A 21,499-nucleotide genomic window follows, 5' to 3' on the forward strand; every position below is an offset into this window, starting at 1 on the left:
CATGCGTCGGTGCGTAGGGGCGAAGGTGACCAATTTTAACTGCGTCACAGTAGAATTCGCCTTCAAAATTACTATTCCTGTAGCCAGTTCGCTGTGGCTCCTAGACCCGCTACTGAATCTTTTGTTGCTGAACAATTTTGTGGTTGATTTTGGGCCCCGGTCCTACTACTGCGCATGCGCTGGGTCGGTTAGGCCAACCAAGGGTGAAGCTTAACGGCGAAGGGGTGGGGAAGGAAGATCAGGAAAGGAAGGGAGGGCGGGTCCCAACCAATCGTCTTAACCCTAGTCGCGAGTTGAGGGTTGCGTATGGAGAGTGGAAGAGTGAGTTGAGGGATAGGTGGAGTGTAGGTTGGCGGAGGACAGCCAATCACCTTGTTGTCCCTCCATGTCGTTGACCAATTAACTTGCGCCTCGAGCACAATGGCGCGAGGTGTCGGTATCTCGTGAGTGCGCTAGTGTGCGCGGGGCGGTGCCCTTATATAAAAGGCGTCGTCCGAGGGAGCTGCCGCCATTCTGGGGTTCGTTTAGAGGTGAGTACGGGTATTTTTTCGGTTGGTGTGTTGCGTGGCGGCTTAGTGCTAGAGTAGCGAAATGGCGGTGGGGTGACAGGGTAGTTTATTTTAGCTTTTCTTAGGTCTTGGAGACCGGAGGGTGCGTCTTGGGAAACTTTCTCAGGCTGTAAACGAGATGGAAAGGGATATTAAAGCCAGCAGTAATGACGTTTTCGTTTCCTCCCTTATTTTCCTCTTCCCAGGTTCGAATTTAATCGGAGGAAACAGCCCGGCCACGAGGAAAAAAGAAGCAGCCGTAACAGCATCTAAAGGATCCTTCGAGGGGGGGGGAGCAGCAGCTACCAACCCAACCACTTGTGTCTTCTCTGCCCCATCGCCCTATCTTGTTTCCCGTCCCCTATCCCAGCCCAAGCTGCTTGGGACTCAAATCTGTGGCTGAAGGACCATCACCACAAAATCTATCAAAAATAATCAACCACCCTTCCTCCAACTCCCAAGTCCCGTCAAATCCGCCCATCCAGCGTCTCCTTTTTGAATCCACTCAGTTTTTTTTTTGTTTCTAAGACCCCCTCCTTAAGTGGAAGGGGTAATGAATCCTGAGTTGGCTTTATTTTTTAAAAGACTTTTTGATCCAATGAGGTCCCCCAAGTAATTAAGCTTTGGGTCCTGGTTGGTTTTATTTTTTTCTCCAAATTTTAACCCCCCCTGAGCCCGAGGTGCTGACGTCGCAAAAAAATTGGATAGTAAGTGTCGAATTTTCAAAACCAGCATTACAACAAGAAATCAACGTTTCCCGTTGTGAAACAAAAAAAAAATGAGAGGAAGAAATGAGATCGTAGACAAAAAATAATTGAGCTGGAGAACGACCAATCCGGTCGCTTGAGTCTCCATTAAAAAAAACATTAGTTCTTTAAAAGTCTTGTTCTCTCTCCCCTACCACCTCCCTCTTCCTTGCCCTGGTGCAGGCACGGAGAGGGTGGGGGGGGCCGACAAGTGAGGATTTTCTTGATGGTTAACCCTTGGTAATCCAGCCAATTTTCCAGACTGCCAAAGCCATAAGAGTTCGATATCTTTTTATAAAGAGGAATGGGATCCCTTCCTCTGGATGCCAGCAGTCTTTCGGAAGGGTTAATGAGCTCACATACAAAAGACGTGGATCTTGTGGCCTAAAAGTCCCACTTCTTTGTGTGTGAGACAAGCAGGGGCGCCTTTCAATTGGCCAGATTAATGAGCAATCTGTACATAAAGATTGCAGGGTAAGGAGATGAGCCGAAAAATATTAGGAAATAGCTGGCTACGACTTAATGGTTAAATCCTCTCGTTATATTTTAATGTAATTTGCTTGAGGTATATATATATATATATTTGTGTGCTTTACATAGGTGGCAATCTACAAATAAAGATTGCGAGACACTTAAGCCAAAGTAAAATATAGTGCCAATACATCCAAAGTGTTAGTTGGGAAGGTAATGTCTTGTAATTGTTGCACTTTGCAGAGGTTTTTTTTTTTTTTAGAAGAAAAGTGGTTATAACCTTTAACTTGATTTTTTTAATGGGTGCAGTTATAGGGGGGTGGAAAGTGGGAGGGGGGCAATGTGGAATTAAGGCGTGTAATTTTTAAAGGCCATTTAGTGCAATTGAATGCTAGCTTTCTAAAAAATGTGTCGTTAAAAGGAATTTTTTTTTCTTCCCTGCTTCAATATGGCGACTTTTCCTTGTCCTTTTGTCTCTTCCGAGCGGCGTTGCAGGTTGTGTCTTTACCCATTTTTCTCCTGTCCTTTTCCCACCTTGACCTCCTTTGTTGGGAGGGGCCCAACTCCCCTCCCCCTTTATTTGTAGTATAGAAACTGGGGTGGGCTGTATTAGCAGTTTGAGCCCCCAACTGCAAATTCTTACTCTATCCCAGGCAGGAGAAACAACTTTTAAGTAACATTTTTAATTGCCTTTGTTTTTACCAAATCAAATGAAATTTAATAAGTTAAACACAATTGGGGGTGGGGTTTTTTGTTTGTTTTTTGCTTTTTTTTTAACAGGGGATGGGTTTTAATGGGCTGTTTGTACTGTAACCTTTACGGCAAACCGTAGATGTTTTTTTTCCCCTCCTTGAGTCTCTTCTCCATTGCAAGATGGCGTCCCTGCTTTGTTTTTCTCCTTCCTCTTCCCTCTTGCCAGTCAGAGCATAGGGCTGGCTTAGGACGTTAGTTAAGGGGGAGGAGCAAGCTGAAAAGGTGATGTAATCAGCTTTCCCTTCGCTCCCCTCCACCCTCCTGAAACTCCGCCCCCTGAGTTTTGCCTTTTGAGCCTTGATCAAACTTGGGAGGAGTGGAGCCTGGGACTTGAATACCTTCTTTATCTCTACATGTTTGATCGTAGTTTGTTTCTGTTCTTTTTCTTTCACAAAGCACCCCTTTTCTCCAACGAGCCAGTAGGAATTATTAAGTCTCTAGGGGTTGCTTCTCTTCTCTAGTGGGTATCTGTGGGTAGGTTTGAGGCTTAGCAACAGGACCAATTTTTCATCTGTAATATAATATCCTAGGAATCCCCTCACATATACACAATCTGGGAAACAGAATAAGTGGAATTTTCCCATTTCTTTCCCATTCTCTGAGCCCAAAGGATAGGAATAATCTGGCTGAGTTGACAGTCTTGAATAGGAAAGATTAAATAAATCTCTGGTCTAAATATGAATTTCCACAGCTAGTCCTTAGTCTAGGGACATTTTCACCTTTTGAAGGGTAAAAGGGTGGGTGCTGGAAGGCTTTCCTCTAAATTTCCCATCTTCCTCCTTCCCATCTTTTCTGGTTTTGGGGTAAACTCTTTTGTGTTCCGTGCTGTACCACCTCCAGTTGCTTAGCCTCCTGTACATTGGTACTAGGATGAGGAGTGAATCTTTAGGAAAAAGGCGGCAGTTGTAAACTCAAGGCAGGGGGAGTCAAGCTTCGTTTTCTGGTAAGCAAAAACTTTCTGGTATTACATTTCACAACCTTCATTTCTGTTTTCCAAGTAATCATTTTTTATCTTTTTTTTTTCTTTTTTTCTCCCGCCCAAACTTCTGGCTAGTAATGGAAACATAATGTTCTGTTCTCCATTTTCAACTCATGCAGTGCTGTAGCAACCAGTGCATGTCCAAGCCGTGGCAGTACTCAAGGCTGGTGTTTGTGTCCTGTCCTTTCCTTCCTCTTTTTTTCCCCAATTATCAAATATTTTCCAAAAATCTTTTACAAGTTTTAAGATCCCCAGGTTCATGGCAAAGTTCAAAGGCCTGAACTTGATCCCTTCCCCTGGCAAATTTTCTGCTGGATATGTAGTACCTACCTCTAAAGAATTACTTAGCACCTAGTTTGAGGAGGTCCAGAGATTTGTGCCCTGAGTTGGACCTGCCTACACTACCAGTTTTCCAGAGGTTTTAGTTTACCCCCAGTACTTTACATGGTGGAGAAATTATTGTGTCTCTGCCATATACCTGGGAATGTGAACATAATAACCCCCTTGAGTTTCTGAAATAGAATAGGGAAGTAATTTTTGGAGTCTCTCTGCAATGTGAAAGTTGAGGAATAAAGGAGTCTTAAGGAACCAACTTGGGAGCACCAGTCTACTAATTAGCTTGAGTTGTATCTTGGCACCTTTTCTGCCATATAAAGCCCATGATCCTGACATTTCTCTCTTAAAAGGCAAGCAAGACTGGAACCCCCCCATTACCAAAGTGCACCTGGTAGGAATACAAATGTAAAAGAGACACAGAATGCCGAAGTTTACTGCATGATGGTAGGCCACAATTCATATCTTTTCTCCTAGGAGCTATGTAATTCTAAGTTTCTCAGATGCCAGGGAAAGGCACAACTCAAAATGATTTCACTCCCAGAAAACAGGTGCCTTTAAGGTCCCTAGGGGGAAAGGAATGTTTATTGTAGTCCAGTAACAATGTAACTTATCCAGAAGTGCTGCAACAGAATATGGCTCATGATAAAACATGCCTTCATTCCCTGCCCCTCCCCCTCTTGTTGAAAGGAAGAAATGATTTGTATCTTTTGAGATGGGCAATTTTAAGAGGTCTTTGAGTTTTACATATGTTAACCCTGACACACTCAATCTACTCTTAGTAATGATGAGATTTAGAATTTAATTTTACTCAAGCCAGTTAATTGACAAGATTTTTCACTCTTTCATTAATGAAGCCAACAGAATTCTTGTAGGGGAAGGCCTTCTAGCCTGGATCCCTTGTGTACCCCGCAGCTACTCATTTCTGTATTAAAGCTACAGCTGAGGATAAAGCACCCAGATCAGTATAATGAGGATCTGGCAGCTAAAAGCTATAAGAAAGAAGCCTGGCTAAATTAAGAGCAAAGGCCCTGAGAGAGTAGGGAGTTGTTCATTGATTTTTGCTTTGTTTACTTCCTTGGTCAAGGACTCTATTATTCATGCTCATACTAAAAACTTGACCTGGTCACTTCCCAGAGGAGTGAAGAATTTCTGTTTCTCCATTTTCCTCTCATCTCCACCCCATATTTTTTTAAGTTCTTTCATTCTTTAAGGGAATAAGCTCACATGGCTTCATCTTTGAGCCCTCATTTCCTATTCCAGAAATCTGACCCCAAAGTTATGTACTCCTGATTTTTACATGCCAAGCTCTAAGGCAAGAACATTTTATAGTTATTTTTAATAACCAGATTTAACTATCATCATTCCAATTAAGAGATGTTACTTCATTATGCCTAGGTTTTTTGCTGTAGGCTCGTAACAGGAACACTTAACTGTTACTTTGTGCTTTCTGGTTCAGTGGATCACTGGTTCTGCCTTTTTTTCCCCCCATGAGATTACGTGCCCTTTACAATACCTGAAAGTGGAAGCTTGTAGGTTAACTGAATTCTGAACTTTAACTGGGTGAAAGCTAGTTTTCCTGGGAAGTTATCCTATCTCCAGAGATCAAAGTGGCAACTTATCTAGACAGGTTCTCTTGAAAGCCCTTTTTGTGGTTAATTGTTTAAAACTACACAATAGTTTGAGAGGAAGCTTGGGATGAAGGTGATCATGTAAATCTCTTTTCTGCTGTCTTCTCTCCATTGCTTAGCTTTTTGTCTGAGTGAGGATGACAGTTATTTTCTGTTCCGGTTGAAAGACTTGACCTTGATGACCCTTAATCTCATGGCTTGAGGAGACTAATGAGTTATTTTGTTTTCTGTTCAGTAAAAAGAAGGTGGTAGTTGGGGTTTCCCTCAGGTCCTTGAAGATTAAATAGAGTTGGGGGTCTGGTGGGGTAAGCAGGCCTAGGTTTTGGTATTAGTTGAATAGTAAAGAGTCAATGATTTGGGGATGGAAAGAATACATGTTAAGTGCTTTGGGGTTCCTGTACCTCGTTCTTGGGTAGATAAGTGGGGATCAAGTATGTATTGGAATAGAATGGAAAACAGTATTTCTAGCTTCATAATTTTAAGCCTTCTGGGAATTGTCACCCTGAGGTTCTATGTCCTCAACAGGTAATCTGGCGTGGAGCATATGCATTCTGCTTTCTTAACTGTCTCTTGGTTATTGATAGTATTTGTGGTATTCAGACTGTTGTTGCAACTTCACACTCATCAAAAAGCCTCTGCATATCTTCTGATCTTGGCCCATACTAATTGAGGAAAAAACCCTTGATCTTTGTCCACTTAAGTTTATATAAGGATTAATAGATCTGAGTATGCCAAGCTAGCAAATTGATAAATTTTATCAGAATTTCATTCTATTAGGGAAATTTTACTTAAAGTTTCCTTTCCTCTGACCTTTGGCCTAGCTAATTCCCTTCCCTCCCAGAAGAAACAAAGAGGCAACATTGGTAATTTAACAGGAATTTTTAAAATCCCACACAGTTTCCACAGCTCTATTCACCTTTCAAGATTTTTACCCTCATTTTCATATCGTCTTAAATTCAGTGCATCAAATTGCTAAGCCCAAGAAATGGTACTCTACAACTGTCTTCTCCATATCTTGTTCTTTGATTCTCATGCGCCTTCTGCCTTTCCTTTGTTAACTCTTACCAGAAACTCACTTGGGAGAGTTGAAAGATAGAGATCTTTGAGTCTATTAATACTCAGAAAGCTTTTGTCTTCTGAATCTTAAGGATGCTACCCTTAAAGCACATTTACTTTTTTCAAGGAAGCAGCCTTTTTGCCTCTCTGCCTCAGTTTACTAAATTTGGATAAAGTTTTCCTCAGGGGTCAAGAAGGAAAACCACCAAGGTTCTCCTGAGACTTACATGTCTGCATTGTCTTTACAGATGTTGGGGATAGGCCTTGGCCAGTGATAGAAAAATAATAACCCCTTACTTGTAAACAAACAAGTTTATACCAGCCTTAGGCCCCATGCACAGATATTCCTCTGGCTCCAAGAGGCCCATGTTTGTAGAAATACTGTATGAAAACCCTATCTTAAGCTTATATCCTGTCCAGTCCTATGTAATTTGTAGAATCTTCAGTGGAAAGTATTCATGCCCTAATCTTTGTCTCCTGACCCTGCCTTGTGATGCAGACATCTAAGGGAACCACTTTTTTAAGCTATAATTTTTTATTTCTGGCTCTCTCATTTTATACTCAGCCCATGAATTACCATACATAAGCTTTCTTGGGAATTGAGGAAGCTGATGAAATTGTTTGTCAGATTGCCACCATTACTTGGGAAATTCCAAGCTGACCAAAAAATTTTGAATAATAAAAATGATTAAAGTTTGTTATTAACAAACAACTCTATACACAGCCCAAACCTTTGTTCCATGTAAGACACAAAAAAGCAAACATCTCCAATCTATAGCCTTTTAAATGTTGTCTCTATCTCTGTTTCTACCTCTTTTTCCTGTGCTGTTTTCCTAATTTTACATTTGCTTCCCTTTCCCGGTATCACCAGTCCTTCATTGTAATCTATCATATTCTATCAGCCCATTGTGATAAAGCCTGAATCTTTTGGAGGAGAACTTTTTAAGAGCTTCACTTTGTTTTCTATCCCCTAAAACTAAACTTATAAGAACAGTTTAGAACAGAAATAGTCAGACCTGGTACTGATATCTCTGAGTTCTTATGGCTTGTTTACATAGGTGGCAATCTAGGAATAATTAAGCCACATTATTTCAGATCTAGGAATATTGAACCAAATATGTACTATGCTGAAGATGTTTTGGGAACAATAAGATTCATTTGACACATTAAAATTAACTGGCCTTTTTATGGCATATTTTCTTATTATAGGGTCTTGGTCCCTTATCTGCAGCCTGAGGGATTCACCCTTTCTAATGGGATGAATTTGGAAAGAAAAAGCAAAGATTTTTCGAACAATATTGTCTTCACATCTTATAAGTGTTCTGTCTTTGGTTGTCGCATCTATTTTTTAGTAGTGATAGTATCTTGAGTCTCTTCATTTCTGGATCATTGAGGTAGTGGCTAAATAATCTCTGATGGGTAGAAGTTAAAGAATTGCAAGTGCTGTGTGATTTGTTAATATCATGTGGGTGATTAAAAAGAATTGTGTGTTATTGGAAATAATCCTGGTACAATCTTTGACACATTTATTCAATCTTCTCCCCTAACCAGGTATTATCATCATGGGTTCGGGCCCCATTGACCCTAAAGAACTCCTTAAGGGCCTAGACAGCTTTCTTGGTAGGGATGGAGAGGTCAAAAGTGCGGAGGGAATCGCCAAGATCTTTAGGTATGTATGTTGTCATTGGAATGAATTCTAGGATTAGATGACCAAAAAAAAGAAGCATTTATCTATAATGCATGACTAAGGTTGTAGTAGGAGGTCTTGAGAACTATAATGTTAGGAAACAAGGCAGTTGTGTTCAGTGTCTTATTAACAAAAAGCAAGTATTTATTAGTTAAATATTTCTGGTCAACATGGAGTTGCAGTAACAATGGCAGTAATCTGAAAAATAACTCCCATTAACTTCCCTGATTTCCCATCGTGGCCTGTATATGGAATCCATATATATAAGCTTTCTTCCCTGTTGGATTGCAGCTGGCAATCCAGATCCCCAAATCCTAAAAGCTAGTTAACTGATAGGAAATCTGATGCTATTTTTTATTATTATATTGATCATATGAATGTCATTTATCTTTTTGCAGCCTGTTTTACCAATATAGTTAGCCTTAGTTTAAAAAATAGGAGGAAATTCAAAAGCACATATGGCCCTTGCTAAAAATGGATTGGCTAGGTAATATTAATAACAAACACAATGACTAGTGATAGTGAGTGTTAGGCTGTGGCTAGTGGTTAAGAATGTGAAAGAGTGGTCTTTGCAAAGGAAATAATAATGCCTAATGCTCCAAGATCAGTTGTATATTTCTCTCCTGTCAGAGTCCCCTATGTTGTCCTAAAAATGTCCATTCTCCTAGAAAGTACTATTCCTCTCTTGTTTCCTAGATTGAGGCCCCAAGTCCTGAGAGACCCATGTTCCACTATGGACAGATGATGTGTATCTCTGTCCCAGCTGTATCTGACCTTAACTTAATTTCCCTTATAGCCTCATGAAGGAAGCTCGAAAGATGGTGAGCCGCTGTACGTACCTAAACATTCTCCTGCAGACCCGTTCACCAGATGTACTGGCCAAGTAAGTGAGGAACTAGATACTTAGGAAGTAGAGATGGAGTGGAATGGGGGATCAAGGCATTGAGGGAATGGGAACATAGAATTCCTGAATTCTGATACACCTTCCTTTTGGCCTGTAGGTTTATCCGAGTTGGTGGCTACAAGCTCCTTAATAACTGGCTGACTTACTCAAAGACAACCAACAACATACCTCTCTTGCAGCAGATTCTGCTCACCCTACAGCACCTACCCCTTACTGTGGACCATCTCAAACAGGTATCTCTTTAGGCTTTTATCCTTCCTCAGCTGAGTATTTCACATAACTGATAAGAAAATTGTATTTTATCAGTAAAGCAATCACATTTCTAGGGCTTATTGGGCCATAAAGTAGATGGGTAAGTTGTAGGGAGGGTCTCAATGGAATTTTCTTTCTCCTTACGCTTAGTTCTTTGCTTCCCTTCTTTTAGAACAACACAGCCAAACTTGTGAAGCAGCTGAGCAAGTCAAGTGAGGATGAAGGTAGGCTTATTCTTTGTTCCCTTCCTTTTATTTCAGTTTTACCCTCTCACCAGCTGATACCCTTCTTTCTATCCTCTCCCTTTTCTACTTACCTCCTTCCCTCTTTGGTCTTGTATTTCCCTGTCTCATACCTTACTTTTATCCCTTTGGTTGTATATAGTCCCTAGAATCTAGTCCCGTTTTATCATGAGTCCTTTGGAATTGTGGTTGGTCATTGTATTGATCAGAGTTCTCAAGACTTTCAAAGTTGTTTGTCTTTACAGTATTGTTATTGTATAAATCGTTCTTCTGGTTCTGCTCACTTCACTTTGCATCCATACATCTTAAAATATTTTGAAAACTTTTATATAACCCCTAGGACATCTTTTCCAGTATTCATTGAATTATCATATGCCATGAATTCAAGTCTTGTTATTATCCTGGTCGCCTTCTTCTAACTCCATGTTTCTAACGTGATACACCCAGAATTTTATATAGTTCTTCCAGATGTGCTGCCTTGGTAGGACCGAGTACACAAGGATCATCCTGTCCTTCATTCTAGACACTTCTATTAATGTAATAGTTACCCCATCACGCTGCTGACTCATTGATCTTATTAGTTTCACTAAAGCCGCTTGATCTTTGTCCTGTACTTTGTCGCCATGTCTGCTCCATCCTGTTCTATTTATGCAGCAGAATTTCCGTAAACCCCAGCGAAGCTGATGTTCCCCCTTCTCATCCTCTACCCTTTCCTGCACCCTCCACTGTCCCAATCTCCTGAAGAGCTAGAAGATTTTCACAGAGAAAGAGAAAACTACATTGTAGTGAAGTAGAGTACTCAAAGATATGTGGGGGGAGGGGAACAATGGAAGAAAAGGGAGAAAAAGGGAGAGGATCAGGGCTAATGATGCAGTTGAGTCAGTGTTCTTTAGTATAATTGACTTCAAGTTGGTGATCCATAGAGGCTGCCCTTCAGTTTGGGATACAAATTTTCCTGAGGTATAGGTGAGGGAATCTCATCCTTCCACAGTTGTCATGGCCTTTTATAAAGATAGGGAGCCAATTCCAGCTTTTTCCTCACTTCAAGCAGTCCTGTATAAGGTGTTTGTTTTAGGTTGCTTATTGGGGTTATTACAAAGGAGTTGTGAGGACAACAGAGGTGGAGCAATTGGAAGGGGTCTCATGATTTGGCAGTGTTCAGCTCTGTCTTCCCTCTCTCTTAATTCTCCTGTTTCTAAAATTACTTCTGTTTTTCTTCAAGAACTCCGGAAACTAGCTTCAGTCCTTGTCAGCGACTGGATGGCTGTCATACGCTCTCAGAGTAGCACCCAGCCCACTGGTAAGTTACTTTGTTCTTCAGCCTGGCATAATTAGCCTCCAAACGTTCTGGGAGGAGTTCCATCTCACTCTGTTTCCTGGGTGAGATTATCTTTCTCACCATATGACAGCAGCTGGCATTTATTCAATATTTAGAGCAGAGTATAGAGATTGCAAAACAATTTATGTATATTATCATTTATCCTCACAAACAGTCGTATGAGGTAAATACTACAGGTATCATTATCCCATTTTGCAGATGAGAAAACTGAGGCAAACAGAGGATAAGTGACTTGCCCATAGTCACACAGCTAATGTCAAGAGACAGGTTTTGAACCCAGGTCTTTCAGTCTCCCAAGTTCAGCACTCTGTCTACTGCACTATGCTTCTTTATCTAAAATCTTTTCCTGTTTGGCTATCCTCCTATAGAGAAAGATAAGAAGAAAAGGAAGGAAGAGGGGAAGGGACGAACTGCTCCTCTTGAACGACCCCTGCCTGAAGTGAAGACAGAAACAAGAGCTGAGGAGGCACCAGAGAAGAAGAAGGAGAAACCTAAATCATTACGAACCACAGCTCCTAGCCATGCCAAGTTTCGTTCTACTGGTAAGGCTGAGTCTTGGTCTTGGGAGGGTACATAGACTCTTGGACACAGACTTATATATATATATATATATATATATATATATATATATATGTGTATATATGCACATACATATGTCCTAGATTTGAACAGACATTGCCCTTGGGGGATGGAAGGTAATGATTTGTGATCTACTTAAAAGGGTAAGGGGAAAGCATTTTAGGAATAATGGCACAAGGTGTATTGGCAGTTTGGCAGAGAGAAAAAGGAAAGCAGAAGAGAGAACAGTGTCAAGAATTCATACCATATCTACCTTTTTCAGGCTTAGAGCTAGAGACACCATCCCTGGTCCCTGTGAAGAAGAATGCCAGTACTGTGGTTGTTTCTGACAAGTACAACCTTAAGCCCATTCCTCTTAAGCGTCAGAGGTGTGTATTAGGACTGGTACCAGGTATTGCCTGAGGTTGTAAAAGGATTGGTGGGGAGGACTGCTGCAGATTTTTAACTGTCTTTTTTCTTACAGCTCTGCAGCTGCACCTGGTGATGTGGCTCCCCCAGCTGAAAAGAAATACAAACCACTCAATACAACACCTAACACCACCAAAGAGATTAAAGTGAAGATTATACCCCCACAACGTGAGTGGGAGCAGGGACAAGGGACAATGACAGACTCTGTGGCTAGAGGAATGGAGCTTGACTAAATGGAATCCATTTAGTCTGTTTCATTTTTCTGAGTCTTCCTAATGAAGTCTTTAATTTTCTTGTCTTTTTTTTTTAATCCATCAGATTTCTATTTTTTCTTTCCCTCTCTTTATGTGTACCCTTCTGTCTCTGGTTTTTCAGTCTTCAGTCTCTAGAATATGCCCCTTCTTCTTCACTTTCCCTGTACTTCACTTCTTCTCTGCCACTGTCAGCTCACCAATATTCAGCTGTATTTAGTGTCCAAAACTATAGATTGCTTGAAAGATAAGCCTAGTAACATTAAGAATTTCTTATGTGAATTCTTATGCCATAAATGCTTTCTGATATTATTGTCATCTTATCTTGGTTGAAGAGAGATCTCACTACCCTACCATTTGGCCAAAACTTTGTCTGTAGTTGTGAAGTATGCCATCTGTCTATCTGCTATACTAACACTTTTTTCTTTCCTTCTCTTTAGCTATGGAAGGCTTGGGTTTCCTAGATGCCCTCAACTCAGCTCCTGTTCCAGGCATCAAAATCAAGAAAAAGAAAAAGGTTTTGTCTCCCACAGCTACCAAGGTATGTATCCTGGGTAGTGCAGGGTGGGGTGATGGAGGAAAAAATCCTTGGGTAGAGAGAAAAAATGTATGTGAGATTGGAAAGTAGCCTTAAGTCTCTCTAGAAGTCATTGGGAGACTAGATTCCTGCCATGGTTTTTCTTTTACAAAGACCCCATTGGTGTCTGTGGCTTCACTGTCTTAATGATCTAATGATCTCTTTTTTTCCCTATAGCCAAGCCCCTTTGAGGGGAAACAAAGCACAGAGCAGAACACAGCCAAACCTTCTTCACCAGAGCCAGCGGCTCCTGCTGAGGCCATGGACATAGAGCGTCCTGGAACCCCTGTCCCTCCTGTTGAAATTCCAGAGCTTATGGACACAGGTAAGATTAGAGAGACTGGATGTCTAAGATTCTATGTGTCTGGGTCCTGAGAAAAGGAACTGGGGCTGGAAAACTGGACATGGGGAACCTTTGACCTGCAGCCAGGACTCCATTCCAGCTCAGTGGATAGTTCTGCTGACTAAGTTCAGTTTATGGCTGTACCATTTTCCCATTCGTGTGACCTTAGACAAGTTACTTAACCTTTTGGGCCTCATTTTCATCATCTGTGAAATTAGGGATTGAGCTAAATTTGCATTAAATCCTATAATCCTACACTCCTTTATTTTATAGCCTCCTTGGACACAGGAGTGCTGGATGCAAAACCTGTGGAGAGCCCTGGGGATCCAAGCCAGTTGACAAGGAAGGGCCGGAAGAGAAAGACTGTGACATGGCCTGAAGAAGGTAAACTGAGAGAATACTTTTACTTTGAACTGGATGAGACTGAGCGAGGTAAGAGGGTAGATTGATACACAGGGGCATCTTGGAGCTATGGAAGATGGAGGGTAATGGGATCTTGGAAAGGATCCATATGGCCTAACTCCTCTGTGTTCTCTTCTTTTCCTTCTCTTCCTTCTTCCCATCCCCCACCTCCCAACAAAACAAACAAAAACAGTTAATGTGAACAAGATCAAGGACTTTGGTGAGGCAGCCAAGAGAGAGATACTGTCGGACCGTCATGCCTTTGAAACAGCTCGGCGTCTGAGTAATGATAATATGGAAGAGAAGGTGGCATGGGTATGCCCCCGGCCCCTGGCCTTACCTTCACCCCTTGTGTCCCCGGGTGGCAATAGCCAAGAGCGCTATGTACAGGCTGAACGTGTGAAAGGAATTCTGCAGGAGCTCTTCTTATCCAAGGAGAGGTGAGTAGGGAATAAAACTCTCAGTGAGACTGTTGATTGAGAGTGGGATGAAGTGAGAAATGATTGTTGGGAATCTGGACTTAATGGAAAAGTAATCTGAACATCATTTCTTCCCTGCAGTGTCCCTGACAGTCCCCATGAGCCTGATCCTGAGTCATATGAACCTGTTCCTCCAAAACTCATTCCTCTGGATGAGGTAAGGTATCTCTGTCTTTCAGTTTTGATTCAAGTGTCTGTTGGGGGAGGTGGGGGTATGCTGTCTTAATGTCTTTATCCTATATAAATGTTTGTATATAAATGTTGTACTCATTATTATTCTGACTTTTTATAACTTTTTAGGAATGTTCCCTAGATGAGACCCCATATTCTGAGGCATTAGAGACTGCAGGACCAGGTGGTTCCCCTGATGGGACAGGTGGCTCCAAGCTGCCTCCTGTCCTGGCCAACCTTATGGGAAGTATGGGTGCTGGAAAGAGCCCCCAGGGCCCAGGAGGAGGTGGCATCAATGTCCAGGAGATCCTTACCTCAATAATGGTGAGATGCAAACCTTTTCAAGAGGTTCTCCTTTTTTGCCTTCTTTGTAACTTTATCTTGTTTGTCCCTTTTACAACCTTTCCCTCTCCCTCTCCCTCCAGGATCCATTCGTCCCCTTTATAGTTATGCTTTTTGTTTCTGCTATCCCTGTCTCCTGATTGGCCTCTTTTCCAAACAATCTACCTTTTTCCACAGGGAAGCCCCAATAGTCACCCCTCAGAGGAGCTGCTGAAACAACCAGACTACTCGGATAAAATCAAGCAGTTGCTGGGTAACCTGCAGGGCCAGTCCCAGGGGCCTGGGGGAGGAGGTGTGAGGAAGCCCACTTTAGGTTTAGAGGTGAAGCACAGCCAGGTAGATATACCCCAATTAAAATGGGGTAGGAGGGGCATCACAGGGGAATGATCTTAGAAGAAGGTTTATAAAAAACCAGGAAAAAAGCCAGTAGGAAGGGAGTAAAGAGAGGATGGAACAATCCTTAAGATAGTAAGAATAATTTGATCAGATTGGGTAGAGTAGTTCTCACTGTTTTAACTGGAAGTACTAATAGGACCCTCAAGATGGTGTTATTGATTCTAGAATTTATTTACTGACAATTTTTTTCTTCCTCATAATTCAGTGCCCCATGGGATTTTGGGACCTGCCCCAATGGCTAATGGTTTTCCGCCTGGAGGCCCAGGGGGCCCCAGTGGCCCCAAAGGCATGCAACATTTCCCCCCTGGCCCCGGAGGGCCTATGCCAGGTAAATGGGATGGATGCTTCTTGTGGTTCCTGGACAGGGGAGTATAGGAAGTGTAAACTAGAACATGGGCATGAGCCTGGTTAATACCTGAATGTTTCTTTCTTTGTAGGTCCCCATGGAGGTCCTGGTGGTCCAGTGGGCCCACGACTTTTGGGCCCGCCCCCCCCTCCCCGTGGGGGTGACCCCTTCTGGGATGGTCCAGGAGATCCTATGCGAGGTGGTCCAATGCGAGGAGGGCCAGGTCCTGGTCCTGGGCCATACCATCGAGGCCGAGGGGGTCGAGGTGGGAATGAACCTCCTCCATTTCGAGGAGGTCGAGGAGGCCGCTCTGGGGGAGGCCCCCCCAATGGACGAGGAGGCCCTGGTGGAGGAATGGGTGGAGGTGGTGGCCACCGTCCCCATGATGGCCCTGGGCATGGTGGACCCCATGGTCATCGGCCTCATGATGGCCCTGGCCATCGAGGCCATGACCACCGAGGCCCACCCCCACATGAGCATCGTGGCCATGATGGGCCTGGTCATGGAGGCCACAGAGGACATGATCCCCATGGCCATGGTGGAGGTGAGTACTCTAGAGATGAAGTAGCTACACAATTGTTATCTTCCTTTTATATCGTTTAGAATGTCATATAGTCTCCATATATTCTCCTCTTAATTGTCTTGCTTGAGTCTAATGGTAGTAACTGGGGGAAAGGCACAGGGTCATTTTTTTTTCTGGGGCTTCTGATGTCCATCTAACCACCATACTACTATTCCAACAGATATGTCAAGCCGCCCCGTGTGCCGACACTTCATGATGAAGGGCAGCTGCCGGTATGAGAACAACTGTGCCTTCTACCACCCAGGTGTCAATGGGCCACCTTTGCCCTAGGGGCTACCCATTTGTGGTATCCTGTGGACTGCAGCCTCCCTCCCTCCTTGGCCCTTTTGTCCTGTTATGGCTTCTGTGAGGCCCACCTTTCCCTTTCCTCAGCTGATGAGCTGGACTCCCTTCCTTGGCCCCTGTTTGGGGTTTTGGGGATTTTCTAATCACTGGTGCGCATTGTTGTACATATTTTCCTCCAGTCAGGGGAGAAGAAAGACTGATACAGCCTGTACCCCTGGACTGCTGAAGAGGAGACCTAGTGGGCTTTGCCCTGTGAGGGGCTGTTACCTAGCCCTAACCTCCTTCCAGTATTATCCTGGACCCTGCATATACCTATGACTGGTTATCCTGAAGGAAGGGGAAGACCCCTCTACAACCAAGATAGAAAAGGTGGACCTTTCCTATCTTTGGTCACCCACATGAACCAATCCCCTGACATGGTGTCTATTGCACTTATTGTGGAATCATCCTATAACCAAGCAGGTTCATTCATTCTTACGGGGGTGGGGATGTGATGAGGAGTGCCCTCTTATTTCATTGCACTGAGAGGGTTCCCTCTAGGGAACTGAGAGGCTGGGTGTGAATTATCCAACGCACTCTATGCCCTGCCTTCCTCCCTTTTTTCCTATATAATTAATATATACATCAGGACCTGTCCTTTGCACTCTGAATACTTTTTAACAGTATGACACTGCAGCCTTGTATGAGCACCCAGACCAGCTTAATCAGTCCTTTATACCTTTTGACAAAAGTCATCCATATTCTTTGAACCTGATATTTTTTTCAGCTGGTGTAGGTGAGATCCCTGGTGTCAGTCCTCCCTCCCTTTCTACAAACTGGGAGATCTGTAAAACACTCTTAAGCAAGACCACTCTGTCAATATGTCAGTGATCCCAAGTCTGACATAGTCACACTACATGCACTGCCTTTTGAGAGTTTTTCAGCTCCAATCCCTCATACCCCAAACCATGTCAGTGTGAGGCCTCTCCAGGCCCAACCCCATCAGTCACTTCTGTAATTCCCCACCTGGCTCTTTCCAGGGTGGAACCTGGACAGTATTGCTGCCCTTTCCCAATTTTCTCCTTTGCCCCATCCCGGCGTCAGTTGTTTTCTGTGAAAACGGCAGTGGATGGATTGGGTTTTGTGCAGGGCCCCAGGTTTAGAGCCACAATGGATTGAGGATGATTATTTTCTTTTTGTTTTGTATATTTTGTACATTAATAATAAACAGTGGAAAGAGAAGCTTATTTAAACTCTTGTGTGCCTTGATTCCTTTGTAAGGACGAAGGACAAACAAGGAAAAAAGTGTGATACAGTAGGTAACAATTTAGGAAAGGTCCTGGGTTTCAATGTTTTCCCATTGTAAAACAGGAAAAATTACAAACTTGATAAGTTAGCGTGAGGATCAACTGAAGCATATATGTTAATTGCTTTGGGTAACCAAAGTGTACTGTATGCGACAGTAAAGGATAAAATGGAGTATGTAGAGCTGGGACCCTAATAGGAGCGGATCTGGAAAAGGCACGTTAGCTCTTATCTCTGTAAACATCTGAAGGGCACCTTTTCCCATAGCATCAGGTTGAGGCTAATTAAACTTTTCGTGAGTTTGGAATGAGGGAGCAGAATGAAAAAAAGTAAGGCCTCCCTTGGCAAACTTTTTGCCAATGCTGTAATGTAATTAGTTATGGTCACTTCATATTCTGTAGGTTGAGTCCAAAACCTCTTGGGGAAGGGAGGGGGGTAGAGGGAGTGTTTAGTATTCTTGGTCATTCCCTGGCTGCTTGTTGTCCCTGCATCGATGAGAATTCTTCAGTCTTTCCAAGTTGTTCCTTTTTACAATGATTTTATGTTAATGGTTCTAGTTCTGTTCACTCCTGCTCAGATCACACAGACCTTCCCCAGGTTTCTCTAAAATCATCCCTTCAGTCATTTCTTATGGTATAATTTGTGTAGCCATTCCCCAAATAGATGGGCACCCCCTTAGTTTCCAGTTGCCACCACAGAATTATATTTTTGTACATAGAGATCCTTTTTTCCTTTGATGAGAATATTGTACTTTTAAAGAGCTAGTATCTCCACCAATTTCCTGATGTGTTTTTCCTCTTCTATCCCTCCTCTACCTTTCTTCTCTGCAGAAACCCCTATAATAAAATTTAAATAATAAATTCTAAAATGTTTATTAAATGAAGTGGTATATTCCTTGTTTTAATTTTTAATCTTTTGTTTAAAAAAACTTTTGGTGGTATATATGTAGCTTTCTATGCCAAAACCAAAAGGTCCTCCCCACTGCTCACGTATTTCTAATTTATTCTCCCCCGAATCTATCCCGTGTTTTGGCCCTTCCCCACTTTACCCTGGCCCTTTGCCTCATTATGCCTACATGGCCACCTGCTACATGATTACATGACTAGTTGGATCCTGTGAGCCCTTTCTGTGCCCACATAATGCCCAATCATCTTCCTTATGCAGTCTCCTCATTACTGCTCCCTAGGCTACAGTGTTGCTGGAGTAAATCATGGCAACAGGTCCACCTCAAATTTATGCTAACTTCAGCTAGTCTCTCACTGATGTACAGTAATCTTTTTATTTCTCTTTCTTTGTTAATTCCTTAGTGTATTCTCCCACAGAAGTTGTGGTCCTACCTCCAACCTCACTGGTCTCAAAAGATGACCTCACTTATGTTCTTCCTAAAAAGTCCTTTATCCTTCTTTCTCTCTCTCTCTCTCACTTTGGCTTCTTCCAGTTGGTGGAGTGCCTGTTAGCACAGGCTGTGGTATAAAGATGGCTAAGTCTAAGAACCATACCACCCATAACCAATCATGAAAATGGCACAGAAATGGCATCAAGAAACTTAGGTCACAGAGATACAAGTCTCTGAAAGGGGCTGACCCCAAATTTCTGAGAAACATGCACTTTGCCAAGAAACGCAACAAGAAGGGGCTGAAGAAGATGCAGGCCAACAATGCCAAAGCCATCAAAGCACGAGCAGAGGCCATCAAGGCTCTGAGCACCAAGGCCTCCAAGGCCAAGCTCCTCAGGCCCAGGATCCCCAAGGCCAGTGCCCGGCATGCTGTCCGTAAGATAGCCACCAAGCGTCCAGGCCCTAGAGTCGGCATCAAATGGCCAGGCCCCAGTATCAGGAAGCCTGACTCTTTAAGTTGCCAGAACCGCTGACCCCAAGGCTGACAAGTCCACTGACCCCAAAGCTACCAAGCCCACTGACCACAAGGCTACCAAGGCTGCCAAGCCTACTGCCACCAAGGTTAGTAAGTCTGATCCCAAGGCTACCAAATCTGGCCCCAAACCCAGCAAATCTGATGCCAAGGTCTCCAAGTCTGATCCCAAGGCCACAAAGCCCAGTGATTCCATGGCTACTAAGCCTGCTAAGTCCAAACCCAAAGGTGCTGGGGCCAAAGCTGCTAGTCCCAAGCCTTCAAAATAGATGTTTCAGGACAGAAGGACTTGTTTAAACCCTAAACTACCATTTTTTCCCAGTCAGGGTATGATTATTCTATTCACTATTTTGTACAAATAAAGAAAATGGTGAGTCATAAGAAAAAAAAAATCCTTTATCAAGATCTTGATCTCAAAATATCTCTGCATCTCTTCTCCATCTTGAGGAAGGTCCCTTCTTTCCAAGGCAAACCCTTCTAATCTTATCCTTTTTACTTCCACTTGCCACTACCACTCATCTAGGTCCACATTACCTCTGACTTGGCCTGCTGCAACAACTTCCACTATCTGTCCTTCACAATGGAACCAGATTACTCTCCTTCCTTATGTACAGATCTGATCATCTTACTCCACACTCCTAAAGAACAAAACAAACCCCCCCCCCAGCCCTTCAATAGTTTCCCATTAGCTACTTTCTAGCTTTGTTTTTTTGGGGTTTTTTTTTTTTTTGACACTGGCTAGAATGCAGTGGCCAGTTACAGCCTGATGCCAGTGTTGAGTTTGTTCCATCCTTGGCCGAGTGTCTCTCATTCCCAGGAGGCTCACTGTATTGGTGGCAGACTCAATGCAGACATCCAAGTGGCTGCAACTCTCCTGAAGCTCAGAATTCTGTATCTCAAGCATTCCACCAGCTTCAACCTCTTCATGAGCTGGGACTATAGAGGCCTCTTTAGTCCTTTAAAGCCCTCCATAGCCTGACCCCAATATGCCTTCCTTGTTTTCATACTATTCATGTGTTCTCCAGCTAAATCACACTACTTGCTGTGAAGAAGTACAAGTTCTGTGGTGAGGCTGCCAAACTGTATACTTTCTCTTCTCAGATCTGCATATAAGGAGAGTACTATTCCATGCTGCAATGTAATTGGCTATAGACACTGAATTCATATTCTGTAGTTTGAGTTCAAAACCTCTCCATCAGGAAGTGGGAGAGGGGAGGAGAGAGAGGATTAGTATTCTTGGTCATTCCTTTGGTCATGTCTTCCAAAGTCCTATGCATATATACCTCACATGCTATGTTCTTATATCACCCCCATCAACAATTTATGTTAATCTGTTAGAAACTGTTTCATGCTTCAGAAGAAACAGGGATCAGATGCTTATCTGAGTCTTATTGCCTCTAATTTTGGCAGCTGAGGCAGGTGACAGGCTTGGTTCCCCATCTCTACAAAACTTTTGATTTCACAGGACTTGAAGGTGAAGCTTGCATTTTCTCATTCAAAAGACTATATATGTAAAATAAGATACACCTTTTTAGACATAACTAATGTGTTGATTTGCTTTCTTGTTGAATTGCTTAATTGTAATTATTTGATACAAGGAAGGGTTCAAATTGGAGCAGGATGGAGCATAGACAATAGTTGAGAATGGTTGGAAGGCCAGACTCAAGGAGCAGTCATTAATGATTTGATGGGATCTTTGCCCCAATTCAACTCTACATCTGCAATCCCATTTAGTCAATCACTACTCTAAAATCCCTGGAAATTGAGAAACTACAGCAACTCTGATATAAGAGATGGGACCTTTTCTGTACAAAAAAAGGAAAGCTGGTGAGGTATCTCTGGTGTTGCCACTCCATCTAGGGTATTGCCAGTCCCACAAGACATCTTGGTGGTGTTTCAACCCCCATGAGCCACCTGGAAAGTATTCCTATCCTTTCCACGAGTTCATCTGAGACTATTATAAGCTTCTCCTATGGTGCCCAAATATCTGATGAAAAACACATTTAAGTCATAGCTTCAAAGACCCACAGAGCCACATGTCTAGCCCTGCTGAGACCTCTGAAGGCTGGGAATAAGGTCATTCAGTAAACCTCATTAGGATACGTAAGTTCTATATGTAAGTTATTTCCTTCCTCTGTGCTGTGTTGGTTAGCTTGCCACAAAATCGTTAATTTGAAAGCAATTGCTAACTCTGGAAAATAAAATGAACAGAAAGATTTGAACAACTACCCATTCCCAACTATC

General features: G+C 42.8%; 1 protein-coding gene and 1 pseudogene across 3 annotated transcripts; both read left to right on the forward strand.

Moving 5' to 3' along the window:
• Positions 1–271: 271 nt before the first annotated feature.
• PPP1R10 (protein phosphatase 1 regulatory subunit 10) lies at positions 272–17,335 on the forward strand. Of its 3 annotated transcripts, none has more exons than XM_020974111.2 (20): positions 272–530; positions 755–1,255; positions 8,069–8,186; positions 9,001–9,087; positions 9,206–9,341; positions 9,533–9,584; positions 10,825–10,902; positions 11,310–11,483; positions 11,783–11,888; positions 11,984–12,096; positions 12,620–12,720; positions 12,934–13,081; positions 13,373–13,483; positions 13,695–13,941; positions 14,062–14,137; positions 14,281–14,475; positions 14,671–14,746; positions 15,095–15,217; positions 15,327–15,779; positions 15,979–17,335. In XM_020974111.2, exons 3-20 carry the CDS (start codon positions 8,080–8,082, stop codon positions 16,086–16,088), a joined length of 2,493 nt encoding a protein of 830 aa, XP_020829770.1. In that variant the 5' UTR covers positions 272–530; positions 755–1,255; positions 8,069–8,079; the 3' UTR covers positions 16,089–17,335. The 3 variants fall into 3 exon arrangements, with proteins under 3 accessions (XP_020829770.1, XP_020829769.1, XP_078011632.1); XM_020974110.2 differs by having other exon boundaries at positions 274–530; positions 13,373–13,531; XM_078155506.1 differs by lacking the exons at positions 272–530; positions 755–1,255 and adding exons at positions 2,107–3,461; positions 4,184–4,277 and having other exon boundaries at positions 13,373–13,531.
• Positions 17,336–18,863: 1,528 nt separating this feature from the next.
• On the forward strand, positions 18,864–19,641 carry LOC144457931 (large ribosomal subunit protein eL29 pseudogene; annotated as a pseudogene).
• The last annotated feature ends 1,858 nt before the right edge of the window (positions 19,642–21,499 follow it).

The sequence above is a fragment of the Phascolarctos cinereus genome, unplaced genomic scaffold (genome assembly GCF_003287225.1).
Source record: "Phascolarctos cinereus isolate Bilbo 61053 unplaced genomic scaffold, phaCin_HiC Scaffold_5;HRSCAF=322, whole genome shotgun sequence".
In the NCBI taxonomy this organism is placed as follows: Eukaryota; Metazoa; Chordata; class Mammalia; order Diprotodontia; family Phascolarctidae; genus Phascolarctos; species Phascolarctos cinereus.

Excerpts from the sequence above, each read along its gene's own strand:
- PPP1R10 (XM_020974110.2), top strand. The coding sequence starts at position 8,080 with ATGGGTTCGGGCCCCATTGACCCTAAAGAACTCCTTAAGGGCCTAGAC. Across the intron at positions 9,342-9,532 it reads CTGTGGACCATCTCAAACAG|AACAACACAGCCAAACTTGT; the intron begins GTATCTCTTTAG and ends CCCTTCTTTTAG. Across the intron at positions 14,476-14,670 it reads AGATCCTTACCTCAATAATG|GGAAGCCCCAATAGTCACCC; the intron begins GTGAGATGCAAA and ends CTTTTTCCACAG.